At 39.5% G+C, this 18,044-nt stretch overlaps 2 protein-coding genes and 1 long non-coding RNA gene across 8 annotated transcripts; 2 read left to right on the top strand and 1 right to left on the bottom strand.

Moving 5' to 3' along the window:
• Positions 1-317: 317 nt before the first annotated feature.
• Positions 318-4,334, top strand: LOC123313166. 2 transcript variants are annotated; one of them, XR_006537728.1, is made up of 2 exons: positions 318-408; positions 4,019-4,334. It is a non-coding gene; the product is annotated as an uncharacterized LOC123313166 (long non-coding RNA). The 2 variants fall into 2 exon arrangements; XR_006537727.1 differs by lacking the exon at positions 318-408 and adding an exon at positions 1,086-1,449.
• On the bottom strand, positions 4,329-16,713 carry LOC123313163. 5 transcript variants are annotated; one of them, XM_044897907.1, is made up of 17 exons: positions 16,587-16,713; positions 13,821-16,530; positions 13,127-13,436; positions 10,906-11,606; positions 10,665-10,844; positions 10,196-10,327; positions 9,988-10,143; positions 9,552-9,626; positions 9,361-9,495; positions 8,977-9,108; positions 8,786-8,941; positions 6,809-7,390; positions 6,168-6,545; positions 5,119-5,756; positions 4,820-5,045; positions 4,582-4,763; positions 4,329-4,482 (listed from the first exon to the last, which is right to left on the bottom strand). In XM_044897907.1, the coding sequence occupies exons 2-17, from the start codon at positions 16,402-16,404 to the stop codon at positions 4,414-4,416; spliced, it is 6,636 nt and encodes a 2,211-aa protein (XP_044753842.1). In that variant the 5' UTR covers positions 16,405-16,530; positions 16,587-16,713; the 3' UTR covers positions 4,329-4,413. The 5 variants fall into 5 exon arrangements, with proteins under 5 accessions (XP_044753842.1, XP_044753843.1, XP_044753840.1 ...); XM_044897908.1 differs by having other exon boundaries at positions 6,809-7,150; XM_044897905.1 differs by having other exon boundaries at positions 6,809-8,941.
• A 191-nt stretch (positions 16,714-16,904) lies between these two features.
• On the top strand, positions 16,905-17,608 carry LOC123313165. The gene is made up of 2 exons (XM_044897910.1): positions 16,905-17,064; positions 17,163-17,608. Exons 1-2 carry the CDS (start codon positions 17,025-17,027, stop codon positions 17,456-17,458), a joined length of 336 nt encoding a protein of 111 aa, XP_044753845.1. The 5' UTR covers positions 16,905-17,024; the 3' UTR covers positions 17,459-17,608.
• The last annotated feature ends 436 nt before the right edge of the window (positions 17,609-18,044 follow it).

The following is an 18,044-nucleotide window of genomic DNA, read 5'->3' as shown; positions in this document are numbered from 1 at the left end:
CCAAGTTTGCATGCATTGATATTCATCACTGCCCCTCAGCATCTGGATTCCGTCTAATCCAACAAAAATTCTTGTGAATTTTCTATCTGGAAATCCATCCTCGCTGATTTATAATCGTGAGGTATCTGAGAGAATATACCAAAAACAAAATATAACATATCAGAGATATACACATTGCAAGGAGTATTTCTGGCATGATGCTACAATAGAATAATAACGTATACAAAGGAAATAATCTCTTAATAATTTAACTTAAATTAACGTAGGGATGTGGGCTTCACATATAAACTCAATTGACTCTTATTAACCGACAGTTACATGACGATAGACGCGCTGTAACGTGCAAGAGATACGTGTTCTAATTTTTGAATGAATTGTGCTAAGGTGGATTGGAGCTAGTGGATTGATGTAAGTGTAGCACTGATTTTAAAATGTGAAGTAGAAGCCATAAAACGGAAATTATCTGATTCCCAAGCCTCGTTTTAATAATTTGTTCATAACGAAGAAAGTTTCGATAACTAAAATGCCAGATTCATCGAAGAACTTTTCGAAATCTTCTATATTTGAAAACTGTATAGTCTGCATAGAAAATACTTCGAATTGATTCCCACATTTTATTTTAAAAGATTTTTTCACTTACTCAATTAAGTACTGAAGGTTATGGATTGATCCTTATGTGATTCCCTTAAAACATCGGCGAGGAGTAGGCTCTTTCAAAAAATCGTAGCAGATTTAAGAAAACCTAGATGTTTCATGTTGAAATAACTGCTAGGGAAGATCATCTAAGCCGCGAAATTTAGAGGAATTGTACAGGTATACTTATTTTCATAATTAACCTCCCTTGTGATACTTGATTTTTGCAATAAATTTTATGGTTCATAAGGTGCCACAAAAATTTCCCAAAAATTCTCAGGAAGGGCGTTAATTGTCTTTGAAATAATTTCATACTTTCTACCTTTCAGGTCATTCATCAAAACCTGAAAGAGATATACCAATTTTTTTTGTCTCAATAATTTTGTTTGTGATAGTAAAATTCTTGGATTTGCATCAATAGTAATGATTTGGCCAAAACTGGGCCGAAATGATCCTATCTCTTGCAGTTATTTTTAATGCTAATACCATAAACTCCCAATATTGGTAGTAGCATTTTCGAGAATCAATGTTTGTATCTGATTCATCATCGATAGAGATATGCCAGAAGCGAGTTCAAAATTTATCTAACGAACGATATGTCTTATTTTTCCTTTGAGATACGGAGTCACTCGAAGATTTATTATTAAGTTTCTCATTCAATTTAATCTGCTGCGACCTATGGCCCAAGAGATAAAATTATACCGTCAACGTAATGAAAGAAATAGGCAGGGATGTCAGTGGTAGGTGACTCTGGAAATAAGTGAAAGATGTTTGCATTCGTTGGGGAATTATTCTCAAGAATTTTGTTCTGAATGGGTGAGTTTGTGAGGGGTTTCGAGAAATTTATGAATATTCTGCATCAACTCTCAAGTCAGTGTTAGTTAATCATGTATTCCAACTTAATTCATCAAGCTAGTGAGAAAAAACTACCGACGCAGGAATATAGGGTGGGAATTCAAGACATAAATTCATTTCAAATAATTTTTTAGTAGGTGAACTGAAAAGTTGGAATTTAATAATTCATCTCATCAACATTCCAAAGTTTTTCATTTCGAGGAATGCTCAATATGGCTACTTATTTTTATAGCTACATAGGGGCATTATTTATGAACGTATCAAATTTATAGCTGTATGAATGGCCTTAGAGAGATGAGGGGTTGATTTTTATAGGGGTTCTTCTTACTAATTATTACTTCGTACAACTCATAAGTGAAACAGGTCATGACTCACATTCCCTTTAAATTGAGTCTTTAATTAATGATGTGTCAGCATTGATCAAATAATTGAGTGGAATCGGCAGAGTTTCATCTTAGAAGTCCAATTTTCCGATAGCATCGGGTTCTCTTTAAAAAATTTCGGTTAAAAGCTGGGATTCTGGGGTACAGCCTCAAATCGGTTTTCTGATCTGTCGGGCCGTTACTTTCACCTGTTTCGGCAAGCATTCGCTTGCTGTCATCAGGGTGGTGGTCCTCATAAGTGACTTGTGGCGAAAATTCTGGTATTCTCGATCTTTACAGGAATTTCACAACGAAACGCTTGTGTAGTAGGTTGTTCTCACTAAATTGGGGTAGAAACGTTGGGAGTCAGCTAGATATTGTCTCAATGACCCCTTTATACATACAATGGATAGAGTATCACTATTTATTGACAACATATAAAGTACCTGCTATATGAATTAAATTCAAAGTAATGTTTCATTCAACCACCCTTTGACCCCTTTTCGTCCAATTACATAATAGTTAACCATCTGATGATCATCTGGGTGTCCAGAGTAATGGCATATTCAAGATCAACGCACAAGGTAGTAAAATAAACATAATCTCGCCGAACAAGTGGCCTACAGAAATTTTAATACTCGAAAAAACGTATTATGAGAGGAATTTCGTTGAGTTTATGGAGCAGAATCGACAATTGGCAGACAGACGCTTAATTCACCAGAGGTCGAATCACTTAACCCTCCGAAGTATCAGTGAATGAACATTGAATTCAGTAGGTATTAGAGTTTTATAAGAGGTGAGATATTTATCACGGTCCTGGTTGTGTTTTGCTAATTGGTTTAGGGAAGCGACGATTTGGTTATGGAGGAGATGACGAGGTTTTTCGGTTCATTTGGATAGATCGATTAGTGTTTGGTGTATAACGTGTTGTAAACAATTTTACTGGTGAAGCCTGTAGATTTGGATGAAGCGGTCTGTTTATTCGCAAGTAACTGAAATAACGAATATAAAAAAATGTGATTTCGGTCGCTCGAGTTTAGAAATATAGCTATATCTTCAAGGTGTAAATCCACCAACTGAATTCAACAATCAGTGATGAAAATGAAGGAAATTCATGCGCCGAACTCAATGTCAGTGAGTGAGTGAACACAATCAGGATGATATCTTGTAAGAAAATAGCGTGGGTCTTTCATATAAGAATGTTTTGAGCAGCCCCAGCTTAGGTACAGCCTCCTAAGGTGGAAACCAAAAAGCAATTCGTAATTTTTTTCTTAGAAACCAGAAAACTGATAGGAATTGAATTGAGCACATTCTATGGGAGCCAGAAGTCAATCTAAAATATATTTTGGTGATGTTACCCTATAATATCAGCATGGTTGGTGAATCTACATAAGTTCGAAGATAATTCCAGCCTATATGCGACTCAACCTATTTTCTCCTTTAATTTTAGCAGAAAATAATAGGAGACCTTATTTGCTCAAAATGAATCAAGCCACCAAAAGTTAATTTTTTAATGGCATAATATGAAAAAAAAACAAGAATTGTTTCTTGCAAAACAAATTTTAGAGATGGCTTTAAAGTAATCATAAGGAACACCAGCAATTTTCAATTTTTTTATTGCCATCTCGCTCCAATAGAATGTCTTTTCAATTTCATTTCTGTCAAGGTTTCTAAAAAACAATTAAAAATCGCTTTTCAGGTGCCATCTTTAAGAAGCTGTATATAAAGCAGGGTCAGCTCAAAAAAAATTATTTTCGATGAAGCTCAAGGACCCATTCAAATGATTTAGGTTCTACAGCGTGTGAATGAAATCCTTCTGATATTCCTTCCAAAAAAATAATGTCATTAGGAGTGTCTATTTCTGTTTTATAAGGCTCAAAACGGAAAACCATAATCATGGGTGAAAATAATCAGGATTATTATACAATCACATACTTCTGTACGTGATCGGAGTACGTTATTCCAGAATAAATTTAAGAACTAATAAAATAATTTCGTAATAGCCTCGAAAAGAGTACAAAATTAATCATCCTCAAACAATAGACAGTTTTTTCCGCAGATTTATTTAGTTTTTTTATAACGACGCCACTTATTTCAATCTTCTGTGATATTCTGGTTCTGAATTTTAAAGAATACTTTTCATATAATAACGTATGGATCTTTTTCAGGTCTCCAACATCCGGAAAATGGATCACATAAACAATGATCTGTCCTGTTACTAAGTACTAGTGCCGCAGGAGTACATTGGACCTCCTGCTGCTCAAGTGCTTATCAATGGGAACAGTTTATCCCACAACGAACCCCAGTAGAGCAGATTCAATCCCCACAAAACCCGATTTTTTACCGAAATGCAGGAATACTGTACTGGAAAATATTCATCGAACTGGTTTCGATGAAAAAATTGAAATTTGTTTTGATTTTCTTTTGTTTCTATGTGTTTTTCTTCATCAGGTTAAATTCTTGAATAAATACAAAGACTTACAATACGAGTTGTTTTATTTTTCGAACTTTTGTTAAATTACAATTCAAAATCATATATTGTATAAATATCCAAAAATTATAGTCAATATGCTACTACTTTCACATTCAGAGGAATATCCACATTTCCTCTGAGAGTACTCCTCTGTAATCTCTGAAAAAAAAACACTTGTTATAGTTTAATTTTTAACAGAATCTATTCGAATAAAAAAAAGTACTGACAAGGAATCTCCTCGTCAAGATATATATTTACCCTTGTGAAAGTATTTGCGAGCAGCCTATTGGCTTCTCTAAGTCTTTTTTCTCTGTTTAACTTCTTTTTACTTTTAACCTCAGTCAGATGAAGATATCGCCGTCTAGTTAAATCCTTCATTTCCCTAAAACTCTTGAACACCCTCGGTTGAACTCTCTTTGGCGAATCGTTCAATTCAATATCTGCAATAATATAGCACAATAATCATTAAATTAAATTCCTAAACTCCAACACTCACCAAAAACACAATATGTGTTAGTCTGGTACCCGTTCTGTTTATAAATGTTACTTTCACTAGACACTTTATCGTTTCTTTTCCTTTGATTCAAATAATTAACTTTTTCGATAAAATTCAACTTCCTCTTTTCAGAGTTTTCCTCCCTTTGCGTTGTTGCATCCCTTAAAATTCGCCTCCTACGTTCAGCACGCGCTATGAAATCAGGCTTCAATGTACATAAATAATTCTGAAAAGAAGATGAAATAAACAATATAATCCCATTATTATTCAACACAATCCTCACTAAAAAACGTTCTCACCTGTATTGAAGGACAACTCGTGTATTTCTTGGCTTCGTGTCCATTCTTCTTCTTTCTACCACAAGAACATCTAGGGTTGGGGACCTTGACGGTGACCTCTGGAAGGTAATTTTCTCGATCTTCCTCTTCCTCTTCTTCGCAATTGAAAAAATCCGAATCGCACTCCTCCTCTTCGCAATGCTTGTTGGGACAGGCGTCTTCCAGTTTCAAAAAGTACGCGCATCCGTTTTTGAACTTCGTGGGTAACTTACACTTACATCCGCATTTCTTGCAGCACTTGCAGTTTTTCAACACCTCGCAATACTGCTGATAGATATCCAAGCGTTCGAGCTCGGTCAGGGTCTGCTTGAACTGGCAAAGCAAGTCTCGATTCACCAGGTTATAGCATATGCACGAGTGGTTCGGATCGCAATAATTGTGCGGATAGAAATTCGTTCTATGCACCTCTTGGCACGGTCCGCATAAGGGTATTTTGCTGATGAGATTTTTCAGGATTTTCTCCTTCTTACAGCAAATGCAAGACATGTGACTATCAGAGCCCGAGTTCGAGGAAGAACTCGAACTGGATGTTTTGCACTTGCAGGCATTATCTTTGTCCTGGTAGACTTCGTCGCAGTTACAAGACACGCCCGCGTGCTCTAGAAAAAAATGAAAAAACATAACAAAAAGTCTTGGAACGAGGCCAGTGCAAGAGGAACGATTTTAAAGGCCATTATTCAATTTAACATCCACTTCGGTTATAAGGAAATGACGCATGAAGTAACGTTCAATTCCGAAATGGAAAAATAGCATTGAAATTGCACCGCTATGAATGGAAAGCGTGAAGATTTTGAGGCAATATCCATCGGAATATACTTAGTGACATATAATGAGAATTTTTCCTTTTCACCTGAATAAACAAAGTGCGAAAACGACAAGTGGGCATCGAATTTTTATTGGGACTTCTATTATCTTTACATTGCATGAAATCTTCGTTTCAAAGCCGCAGTAATTCTTTCAAGATCAACTATTCCTCCGCCAACACCAAAACAATACGTTTCATTTCCTACCTTTGCAGTTGCACTGGATATTTGCGTCTTCCTTCGGTTCAGTTTGACAGGTGCACTGCCTGAAAGCCGGACACTGGATGACCTTCTCTTCGTGCGTGGCGGTTTGGCAGCATTTGCACGTGCCCGGACCACAAGTGCACTTCTTCTGCTCCGAGTATTCTTGGTCTTGATTCGGATAAGCTTGGTTTTCGGTTGTACAAGAGTACACTTGGACGTTTGGTTTGTTGTTCCCGGGGAAGGGCTGGGCGGATTTGGGAGGAGAGGTGGAAGGCATCGAGGGTACCTCGTCTTGGGTTTGTAAGTCCCTGCTGGAACCCTCAGATCTCTTGTACTCTCTCTTGGCGTCCTGGAGTTCTTGGAGAGGCGATCGGGACTGTACTGAAATAGGGAGAATATATGGATCAATCTAACGCTGTAAGGGTTGAATTCAAAAAAGAATGAAAAGAAGATTAATTTTGCAATAAATTCTTGGCACAGGGATCACTCAGATCGTTTGAGTAGATCCTAAATGAATTTGGCATTGGGAAACACAATTTGTTAGGGCTAGGAGCCCATCGTTAAGATATTTACTCATCCACACATCAATACCAAGAGTTCATTGAACAAGCCCAACGTTTCTGACGAGATTCAAATCGATTTACTTGAAAGTGGCAGCAGTATCGAGTCGTTCTCCTGGATACTCTTACGTTCCTCCCTGGATCGCCGTCTACCAGAGTCCTGACTCTCCCTCCTTTCCGACTTGGAGGACCTCATTTTGTAATCTTCCTCGCGATCTCTCCCCCTCCTATTCGGACAAGGTCTGGGTGGGAAAGAGGGGCAGGGTTTGTCGCCCGCGCCCGGACAAGGCGGCGGTTTCGCCGGACAAACAGCCTTCTTCGAGGGACAGGTCAACGACGCCTCCGAGGAGTTATCCCTCACCCTCGCCGTCTTCGGTTTCAGCGGCTTGCAGGGGTAATCCAGAGATTCGCAGGATCTCGATTCATCTGGGGGAACAGAACGTGAAGGGAGGGAAGAGGAGGAAGGGGAAGACTCTGCGGAAACGTCGTCGGGCGCGGTTGAGGAGTTGTCATCGTCGCAGGGTTCGCAGATCGACTTGGACGTTTCGCGAGAGTTAGAATTGGGGTTGGGGCTGTTCGATTTGGTCTTGGGCCTGTTTTGACTGTTTCGTTTGGGGTGATCCGAGTCCGAACGGGACTTCTTGGGTTTGAGGGAGTCGGAATCGTCTACGGGAGATTTACGCTTGCACTTGCTGCATATGGGGCAACTCATTGAAGATATAGCAGCACAAGGTGGGATTCCGCACAGTTTACAGGGAACGTGTAGTAGAACAGACAGGGTCTCTTTTGCCTCTGGTGGGGGAGTTTTGCACCGACAACCCGGAGGTGCGGATGGAGGCTTCTCACTCTGAAAAGGGCAGTCCGAAATGCCGCACCCGGAAGGACGACAAGATGGCGGCGGAGTGCACTCCGACGGGCAACAGGGGACGGGGGCGCAACACACCGTCCTGCAAGAGGTCTTACACCGGGGCAGCAGGGGAAAAGGCTTGCAGGAGCGCCTAGGCGGGCGATTCCTCGTGCACGGTGGGAAGATCTTGCAAGACGGAGGTTTGCAACTTTTACGCCTACATGGCTGGGGTGGACAAGGGCCGCAGGACCTGCAACGCGGCGGAGGACAAGGAGAAGGACATGGACTACAGCATCTCTTCGGGGGAGGACATGGGGGTGGACAAGGGGGTGTACAAGGTCGGCACGGTAGTTGGCATTGTGATGGACACGGCTGGCAAGGTGGTGGTGAACAAGGGGGTGGACAAGGTCTGCATGGAGGAGGACATGGTCGGCATTGCGATGGACAAGATCTGCAAGGTGGTGGTGAACAAGGAGGTGGACAAGGATTGCAGGGTGGTGGTGGACAGGGAGGTGGACAAGGTCTGCAGGGTGGCGGTGAACAAGGTGGCGGACAAGGTCTACAGGGTGGCGGTGAACAAGGTGGCGGACAAGGTCTACAGGGTGGCGGTGCACAAGGAGGTGGGCAGGGCCTGCAGGGTGGGGGTTGACAAGGTCTGCATGGTGGCGGTGAGCAGGGTGGTGGACAAGGTCTGCAAGGTGGCGGTGAGCAAGGTGGTGGACAAGGTCTGCAAGGTGGCGGTGTACAAGGAGGTGGGCAAGGCCTGCAAGGTGGGGGTGGACAAGGTCTGCATGGTGGAGGTGCGCAAGGGGGTGGTGAATAAAAGGAAGGACACGGTCTGCATGGCGGAGGCGGGCAAGGGGGCGGTCTACACGGTGGCGGTGAATAGAAAGATGGACAAGGTCTGCATGGAGGAGGGGGTGAACAAGGAGGGGGGCACGGTTGACTCGGGGGTCTGCAAGTCGAAGGACATGGAGCTGGAGGATATGGAGGACTGCAAGGCGGTGGACACGGTGGAGGTATACAGGGTGGGGGACACGGAGGAGGTTGACAAGGTTGTCTGCAGGGAGGACAAGGCGGTGGAGGAGTAGGCGAAAAGAAACAAATCTGAGGATAGAACGACTTGGAGGACGGCTTTGCTTCGTAATCGATCTCTATGTCCGAGCACTGAACTCCTTGTGGAATCCGAATGCGCATGAACGAATCGGACGTACCTGGAGTGGCTTGTTGGCAATTGGGCGAACAGATTCGTTCTTGATGAGCAGACGTGTTGACCGATTTGCATATCGCTTTCAATACCGAAGGGCAAATTTGAAGGGACTTGTGTTGCTCGAGTTCGCACCTTCCTGAAAAGTACAGATTTTGTCGAACTGACTTAATGACGAGGGCCACAATTTGAGCTTACTCCTGGGTGCTGTACATTGACACGTCGAATCTGATTTTTGTCTATTCATATTCTTATACTTCGTCGGCGTGATGCAAATGATATTTCCTGACGATATGCTCTGTAATGATTCATCCGTACAATCGAGTTCATCTGGAATGAAATTGGTAATGAACTGAAACGCGTATCATTCATAATAAAAAATATCCCAGTAATGTCATAAGAGTTTTTCCGATCCACTGTACGTTTCTGTACACTCACAAATGATCTCGGTCCTCATTGTGCTGCTATATCTTCAATTAATCGCAAGAAATGGTGATGAATTTTCAATTTACCGAAATGTCTTGATGAAAGACGCGACTGACATTCGATAACTACCGACGTCAGGAATAGAAATAAACGTACCTTTTTTGCGTCTCTTTTTCTTTTCGCACTCTACATAGGTTCGATTCGATTTACTGTTCGAATTTTTTTTATTCGTTTTTGTATCAGTATGTTTGAGGCACCATTTGGACCTGATAATCTTTCTAGGTCTGCCGTCTGAAAACGATTGGACTTGAAATAATTCAGTTTTTTCTTTTGGTGCAGAATCTTACTTTCGTCCAGAGAAACTTGTATACCGCAATTTTCGCAAACACAACATTGGCACCGTGCGTTCTTATCTCCAGGTCCTGAAAAACAGTTGAGAAACTTGGCAGCAGATACTTAAGGTCTTAAATATATTGTTAGGCTGCTGAACTTTTTTTGGTGAACAATTCAAAACCACTGGCAAAGGGAAATTTGAGAACCAATTTGTAACGTCAAGGTTCGTTTCATTTATATACAGAATTTGTAGCCGTAAATTGATCCTCGGCTCTTCAAACAAGGTAATTGGTTTCAATTATTGATATTTGTGAAGGCCACGAGGTGAAATAATGAAATTATTGATTGAATACAGTTCAAGTATTATTATCTAATTTTTCTATCCCTGAGGAAGTTCAAGTAGGGATCATATTGAACAAAAAACCTATAACGTAGTTGAAAAATATTTACTCTTCGTTTGGACACTGCAATTGTTACAAGTGCAGCACTGGCAACTTTTTTTCGCTTGCAAAGAATAAGCCCGCTGTTCTCCCGTCTCAAGTTTACTGCGATTGGCAATTCTGGAAGAAGAAGGAGGTGCTTTTTTCCGAGACTGTTTCTCTTTCTCTGTCAACAGATTAAATGTAGTATCGAGGAAAATATTGGAATTCTTTCATACTTGCTGATTGCTGCGATGGAGATTGATACTGCGCCCTGTTTGGTATGGATTGGAGGGATTCCGTGGAAGATTGGGTGCTACCAGGACATGACAAGGATAGCTGGCTTATTTTTCTTATTTCCCCAGGACAATCTGGACAAATAGATTAGGGGAATCGAATTTGTTCCAAATAAAGTTGGATTGGAAAATTCAACGAAACGTTTTATGTAAGCCATTTTTAGATTGCTGCCAACCAAGGGCGGTACCAGTGGAGGGCCATGCCTTCTTCGAAAAATCCCAAAAATGATGAGGTCAATTAAAAAGTCGTCAAGACCGAACGGTTGTACCGAGCTCCATGAAATTTCGAGATTTATTACTAGAAGAATTGCTCTTTTGCAATGAGAAAAATCCCCAAAAAGATGAGGTTAACCAGATAGAAGAAATTAGATCAGATATAAGTATTTGTGGTAATAATCAATCCTTTACTCACACTTCGAGCACTCGTCGTCGAATGTAATCGAATGTCTCGATTTCGGACACTCTGAACCGCAATATTTCGACTCCCAATCCTTGGAGCTATCACGTGGACTCGAACATTTGGTCAAATTACTTTTGCCCGGCGCATTAGCTTGCACGCCGATACAATGGGAGCAAGGAGACCCCTTCCTGGCTAGAAACAATGTACGGAGAAAGACCGGGTATGGAATATCAAAACGGGAGCGATCACTCACCATACGAATCTTCTCCATCTTTGCTACCAATCAATTTGGGCTTTTTAGGCACGAATTTCGGGCCACAAACGCACTGACTTGATTCGCGCCCGCAGGCAGAGCAACAAGAATCGTTCACGGCATTGGGGAAATCCCTGGTGACGCATTTACAAACCCCCGCCTCTAGGGGGTTACTGAACTTGACTTTCTGGCAAGAGCACCTCTTCTCTTCTTGCCGTTTGAACTCCGAGCATTCGTTGCAGACGCATTGCTCAGGATCTTGGACAGATGCTAGGAATTTCCTTCCGCAATCTCTACATACGTTGCAGGGCGGTGTTGGATGGCACGATAACCTTTCTACTTGAATCAATTCTTTTTTGCATCTCTTGCAAAGACAAAGTTCGGAATCGTCTTCTCTACGAACGAACAACCTACCACAGGCTTCGCATAATTCCGATTGTAGTCCAGGTCTTTGATCGGACACAGGTTTATCGTCGTAGCATTCTTGACATATGCAAATGTTCGGATTCTCTCTCGGGGGTATGAACATCTTACCGCAATCCTTACAGATTTTGTACCCATTCCTCATGGGCATAGCTACGTCTCTCACAGACAAATCTTCAGCGCATACCTCGCAAATTGACATTTCTGAATCGTTCGAAGGCGGTACGAACATCCTTCCACACGCGCAACATTCCTTGCATGCATCAGACAAGATCCGACTGTTGAAGGGACAAGGAAATGTGAATTTTCCCCTCTATACGTTCGTTCACTGAAAATACACTGCGCAAAAAAATTTACGCACATTATGGAAATCTCAAATTTATTCTACAACTGAAGGTGTTCTCAATGATACTTATTTTTAATCAGAATTATGCATGCATATGTTACCCACTTTCAACGGTTTTCTTCAATACAGATGTTTTTTCCCAGCAGGAATAAAAAAGATGATATTATCAGATTTTGAATGTATTGGCCCTATTCTAAAATCAGTTGTTCTCGATCAATTCTAGTGATCAATAATTTTTCTTTCGTTTGATTTTCTACACTCGATCGCTATGCAACGCGAAACACGCAATTTGACCCAAGAGGAATGTGCCCAAGCGGTAGTTTTGCGAGAAGAAGGGTGGACATACACAAGAATTGCAGAAAGGCTTGGAGTTTCCCATACAAGTGTGTCCAGAATGTTGCAGCGATTCAGGGAGACAGGTATGAATGTCCGAAGACCAGGACAGGGTAGACCACGGGTAACAACTGCCATTCAAGAACGTTACTTGAGAGTTTCTTCGTTGAAACAACGGTTTGCAACCGCTCGCCTCCTTCAAATTCAGCTTGAGCGAACTCATGAGATGCAAATTAGCACTCAGACAATAAGAAATCGCCTCAGAGAATATGATTTGAGGCCTCGTGTCGCGGCAAGAGGCCCAGCTCTTACCCCAGCCCATCGAAGGGCGCGTTTGGATTTTGCGAGAGAGCATATCCATTGGGAAGAGGCCGATTGGGAAAGAGTTCTCTTCACAGATGAGTCTAGATTCTGCCTCTACCATTGTGATCGACGTTCCCTTGTATACAGACGTCCACATGAAAGATATGCTCAGTGCAATTTCCTGAATACTACTGGTCGTTGATAATGGAGCTATGAATGCTGATTAGTATATAAGGAACATTCTTGAAAAGCATGTAGTGCCATTTGCCCCATACATTGGTGAAAATTTTATTTTTATGGACGATAATGCCAGACCCCATCGTGCGCGCATCGTTCAGGAGTACCTTGAAGAGGTTGAAGTCTCTCGAACGGAAAGGCCAGCAAGAAGTCCAGATCTCAATCCGATTGAGCAGGTTTGGGACAACCTCAATAGAAGGCTGAGAAGTTCAGAAAATCATCCAGCTACTCTTAATGACTTAGGAATCCAACTCGGAGAAATCTGGGAAGGATTTGATCAGAACATTTTAAGATCACTCATTTTGAGTATGAACCGTCGTTGCCGAGCTGTAATTAACGCAAGGGGTGGAAATACCAAGTATTAAATCACTTATCAGCATTTCAGTATTTTGAAAATTGTTCATTTCTCTTCTTTCACATAGGATCCGGTGAAATCCTGAATTTTTCTTGTGTCTTGTTTCGTTCAAAACCTTCCCGAGAGAACATAAAAAATAAGTTATAAAGTCAATGTAGAGTTAACTTTCATTAAAATTGACATTTTCAGAATGTGCATTAATTTTTTTGAGCAGTGTATATTACCCTGGATATTCCCCGGCTTTAGGCTTGAGCTTAACTTCGGTGTTGTGATTCTTGGAGCTGATCGAGACGTCGTCCACAACGCCGTCTCTCTTGTAGTTGTATTTTTTACTGCCGCTCCCATCAAATACCGTCAGATCCAGAAGGTTTCCATCGGGATCCAACTGGGTTTCGATGGTGTAGTAGCCAGGGGTCAGGCAGGCGGTCTTCTTCTGCGTCTTTCGATTATCTTTCGGTCCCCGACAATGCCGGTCGCATTTTCCTTTCGGAGCCTTACACTTGCAAATGAAAACTTCGAAATTTCTCGGCAAACCTAAAATCCCAGGGTGGAATTAGTGGTGAAGGAACCCAGACACTCAATGTCCTTAGAAAACCTCCCTAGGGATCCACACAAAGGATCTACAACAAATGCGACCTCAGAGATTTTATCTCCGATGAAAGTCTTCTTCTGACTTTAAGATTACCCATTCGTCAGAAGTTTTGGCAGAAATTCTAAGAAGAATATTTGATAACTTGGTCTGATTGTCCATTTACCCAAGATTATAAAGAATTCAGCGTTTCCCCAACAAAAAAATTTCAAGAAAATTTGATTTTGTGGATAATAAAACAAAAAAAAACTCAAATTACAATAAATTCAATAGTTGTAGATGAGATTCTGAATCAAAATCTATTTTTAAATACAGAAAAAGACACTAACCTTTCATATCATTCTCCTTCATCTTCAACAAGGAAGAAATAACATCCTTGAGCTTAGAATCAGGTCTCGTCTTCTCAGGTTTTTTCTCCAACAACTCCTTAAGTTTCACCAAGTGTTCTATCTCATTATTTATCCATGACAGCTGATGATTACGTTCATTTTTAACCACATGCAACAAATAATCCCCCTGTCCGTTCTTGAAGTCAATTAAATCCCTATTCTCTAACAATTTCTCCGATAAAGTTTTGGCTGTTCTCCAATTTGTCTCGCCAATTTTCCCTTCAGAAGAAATAGGTCTGTAATCTTTTTGAGGGACAGGATTATATATCAATTTACTAGAAGATTTTGAGGCAAGTTTGGCAGTTTTGTCTGGTCTCGGATATTTTTGGTTGATCTTCAAATCCTCAGTTGTTGTTGCTGAATTATTAGATCTGTGTATGTCTTCAGGTGATATCAATGGTACTTTTAATTGATCAACTTTTGCTTCAGGGATTTTCATTTTATCTTTCTGAACTGGTGGAATAAACCTCTGATTTTCATTTGTTACATTTGGAGCTATAGTTTTCTTCTCACTTTTCCTAGGCTTCAAATTATTATCATCTGTGAATTTTTTATCACCACTTGATACGGATTTCTTAGTGTTATTTTTTGGCACTGAATATATTGGTTCCGAAATGGGGTACCAAGGTAAATTGTCCATCAAGTTCGTTGAACTTTTAGGTTTTTCCGTTTCTGACTTTGTTTCCTTTACAGGCCTTGGCTCTACAGTTTTTTTTTTCGGCATAAATAGATCAGAACTGGTACTGTCGTCTGAGTATTTTGATTCAACTATTTTCTGCACAATTTTCTTTATGTAATATTTTTTAGTAGAATTATCATATTTTCTCGATTTCAGCAACTTTTGAAGAATATTGATACTTCTTTTTATGTCAGTATTCAAATTCTTAGAATAATTTAATGATATCATTTCTGCTAGGAGCATTTCTTCTGCTTGAAACTCGTTTGTATTATCAGCACTTTTATAACAACCTTCTTTAGACTCGAGGTTTTCATTAGATGATTCTTTCTCTTGTGACATTGTATTCACACTACTTGTTTCTGAACTAACATTATACATTTTCTCATAAGGTACTCTCTTTACTTGTGTGAACTCTGTCATTTTCTCATCAATTGCTTCTTTTGGAACACGTTTGGTTTTTCTGTTTTTTGAACAGACATTTTCAGTCTGAGTTGCTCTACAATTTTTTTCTTCACTGCTTATATAAGGATTTCTTGCAGAATCTCGTGTAGGGTACAATTTACTGCTTGCCCCTTTGAAAGTCTCTTCACCAAATCTTATATATTCAATATTTTGAGTTTGCGGGGAACATCTAATTTTACTGTCAAATACCCCACTTTTGAAATCTGCTTCTTCAGTTTGAATACACTTTGACGATTTATCAGATGAAAAACTGGTCTGAACATCTTTGTGAACGTTATTTTTATTTTCAAGGGATATGCATTCAACCGAAATAGGCTTCGTAAGACAAAGATTAATTTTTTTTCGATAATGATTAGAATTCTTCGCAGTCTCTGGTTTAATAACATTCAAATTTGATTCCTTTACCTGTTCTGCAGAAGAAATCACATTATGATCCACAATGCTCTCTTTTTCTGTTGGAATAAAGAGCTCATCATTATTTAAATTTCTCTTAGGTTTCGCAGATAATGTTAGCATTGGTGTGACACTGTAAACACCTGGTTTAGTAGAACTTTTAGATGTAGATTCTCTTGAGCTTTCGGAAAAATGTTTCTCCGAGCTTTTAACATCTTTTGAACTTCCTGGTATAGATTCTTTTGAGGTAGATTCTTCATGAGGAGTTGAATATGCAACAGGATGTCCAATTTTCCTATGTAAATATGAATCACTGCTGGAGCTAGATTTTGTACTAATTTTCATATTTTTATTCTCCTGAGGAGAAGAAGAACTTTGTCCTTTTGACTCTGATGATGCAGTATATCCTTTGTTCACACTACTTGAAGTTTCAGAAGAAAACGTTAATTGATGGTACATTTTTCTTAATTCTTGAATATTTTCAGAAATGGATTTTTCAGCAGCCTCTTTTGGAAGTACTCTGCTATTCACAGACACGTTTTGTGTCAGTAAACTTGGAAATGAAGCACTTTTCCTTGCAGATAAAAACTGGTAAGAATTTTTATAACCTATGTCTGCTCCATTATCCCATTCTATTTTATTGGATGCCACACTACTTGAACGAGAATGATTCTTTTCCTCTGTATCTTCATGCTCACTAACTATGTCTAGTGATGTTGGGGACTTTATAGTCCTTGAAGAATTACATTGCTCTTCATTCACACACTCTTGATTTGCTTGAACGTCCACATTTTCTGATAATATAACAGGTTGGGGGTTTCGCAGTGGAACTTTTTTATGGATGTCGACATTAAAAACTTTTTTCTCTACACATGAAGCTTCAGGGCCAGTAAAATATTTGATCAGATCTGGATTTTGACAATATTTCTTATAATACTCTATCACTCTATTGGCCTCAATTTCTTCATCAGTCTCTCTTTTATGATCCATCAAGAATCTAAACTTGTGAATAGTTTCACAATATAGAATGTTTTCAATGAGAAATCAAACCTCCAATGTTGCATATCATTTCGAATCAAATTTGTATGAAGTAATTCCTTGAAGATTTTGTCTGGCCTTGAAATTAATATTATAAGAATCACAATCACAAAAGCCTTAGGACTGTGTCTTACCTTAAATGAATAGATATATAAAAGATTCCAATTGAAATCGAGCCCCTTGTTTTGATGTAAAGCAGAAATTTTGTTTGAAAAGCTAACTGTCAAAAAATTTAAATCCCCACAGAAACAGATAATTCCACCATAGATAACTGATATCTGTTTCTTCCATTCTTTCACAGCGGTACCGTACCTTTTGAATATTTGAATACAGCGGTCCCAAAACTTTCCTTTCCTTACTAGAAATTTTATTTATTTTTTGAGCTAGTTCAGATTTTTGGGGATTTATAAGTACCTAATCCATAATACTTCATGTTAATATGTATTTAATCACAATTTTTCCAACAGTAAATTGAATTTTATGATAAAATGTCAATCAAATTGTGATTTTCGAAAAAAAAAGCAGATTTCATGCTAATTTAATTATCAAAATCCTCTGTAAAAATAACAATCATGGACTTTTCCGGACATGGTTGTGGATGTGAGACACAAGGTTAGTTGAAAATCAATAATATTGTCTGTAACTTGCTTTTTTCATGGATATAAAGTCTTGGTCAAGTTTAACATTTGATTAATATAATATTTCTCAAGATAGCGACAACAAGGGGCTTTGTTATGTGGAAGGAATAGTCAAGGATTACACTGGTCAAGACTTGCATGAAAACGTTTGGTTTTCAATGAAACCCCCAAAGCACGTTGGAGCCTCCTCTAACCCTCAAGTTTCTGCAAGGACTGTAGAGGTCACTAGAGCCGAGTTGACAGGAAAAGCCAACATTTACAAGTCTCTTTATGAAACCTCACCAAGAGTTGGAGAAGACAAACATAACAAAGTGAACATACAGAAGAGGAAAGCTGGAGTTAGTTTCGTCAAGAAGAGAGGCGAATAATCAAGACGATGAATAATTGAGAAAGCAGATATTGATGTATAAATACTTACCACGTAGAATAAAAGCATAATATTCAGTTCAATAAAAATTCGTATCTTGTGAAATGTTCGAATTCCACCAAAACCACTCAATATAATGATTATTGTCACAGCTTTTTCAATATCATATGTGCATTTTGATCGAGAATAGTCACTGCTTTCTTAAAAGTCTTAGACGGCTGTGAAAACTAACAGTCGGTTGGTTACGAATGGTTAAAAATGGCGGATTCCTCTAATGAAAGTTGTGAACCGATTTCGTGGAATTTTTTTCATGCATCCGGATTTTTGGTGAAAATTCGATAATCTAAAACCACAATTCAAACTTGCGGAAGTTTGTACTAGACTTTCTTGTGCTCATTTATTGTTTTTTATATGTACATCAAAGCGTCATCTTTTTCAACTTGGTCCGTATCTTCCACTTCTTCCAAAAGGCTGGCTATTTCCTCCTGAATATTACAATCATGCTTGGTCCATTCGTAGGACCTTGAAGACGAGTATGGAGAAGATGATCTAGAAATACCATACTCATATCCATCCTCTTTGCTGAA

Source organism: Coccinella septempunctata, chromosome 5 (genome assembly GCF_907165205.1).
Source record: "Coccinella septempunctata chromosome 5, icCocSept1.1, whole genome shotgun sequence".
Classification (NCBI taxonomy): Eukaryota; Metazoa; Arthropoda; class Insecta; order Coleoptera; family Coccinellidae; genus Coccinella; species Coccinella septempunctata.
Note: the sequence above shows the minus strand (reverse complement) of the source record. Positions and strands in the feature narration are given on the sequence as shown.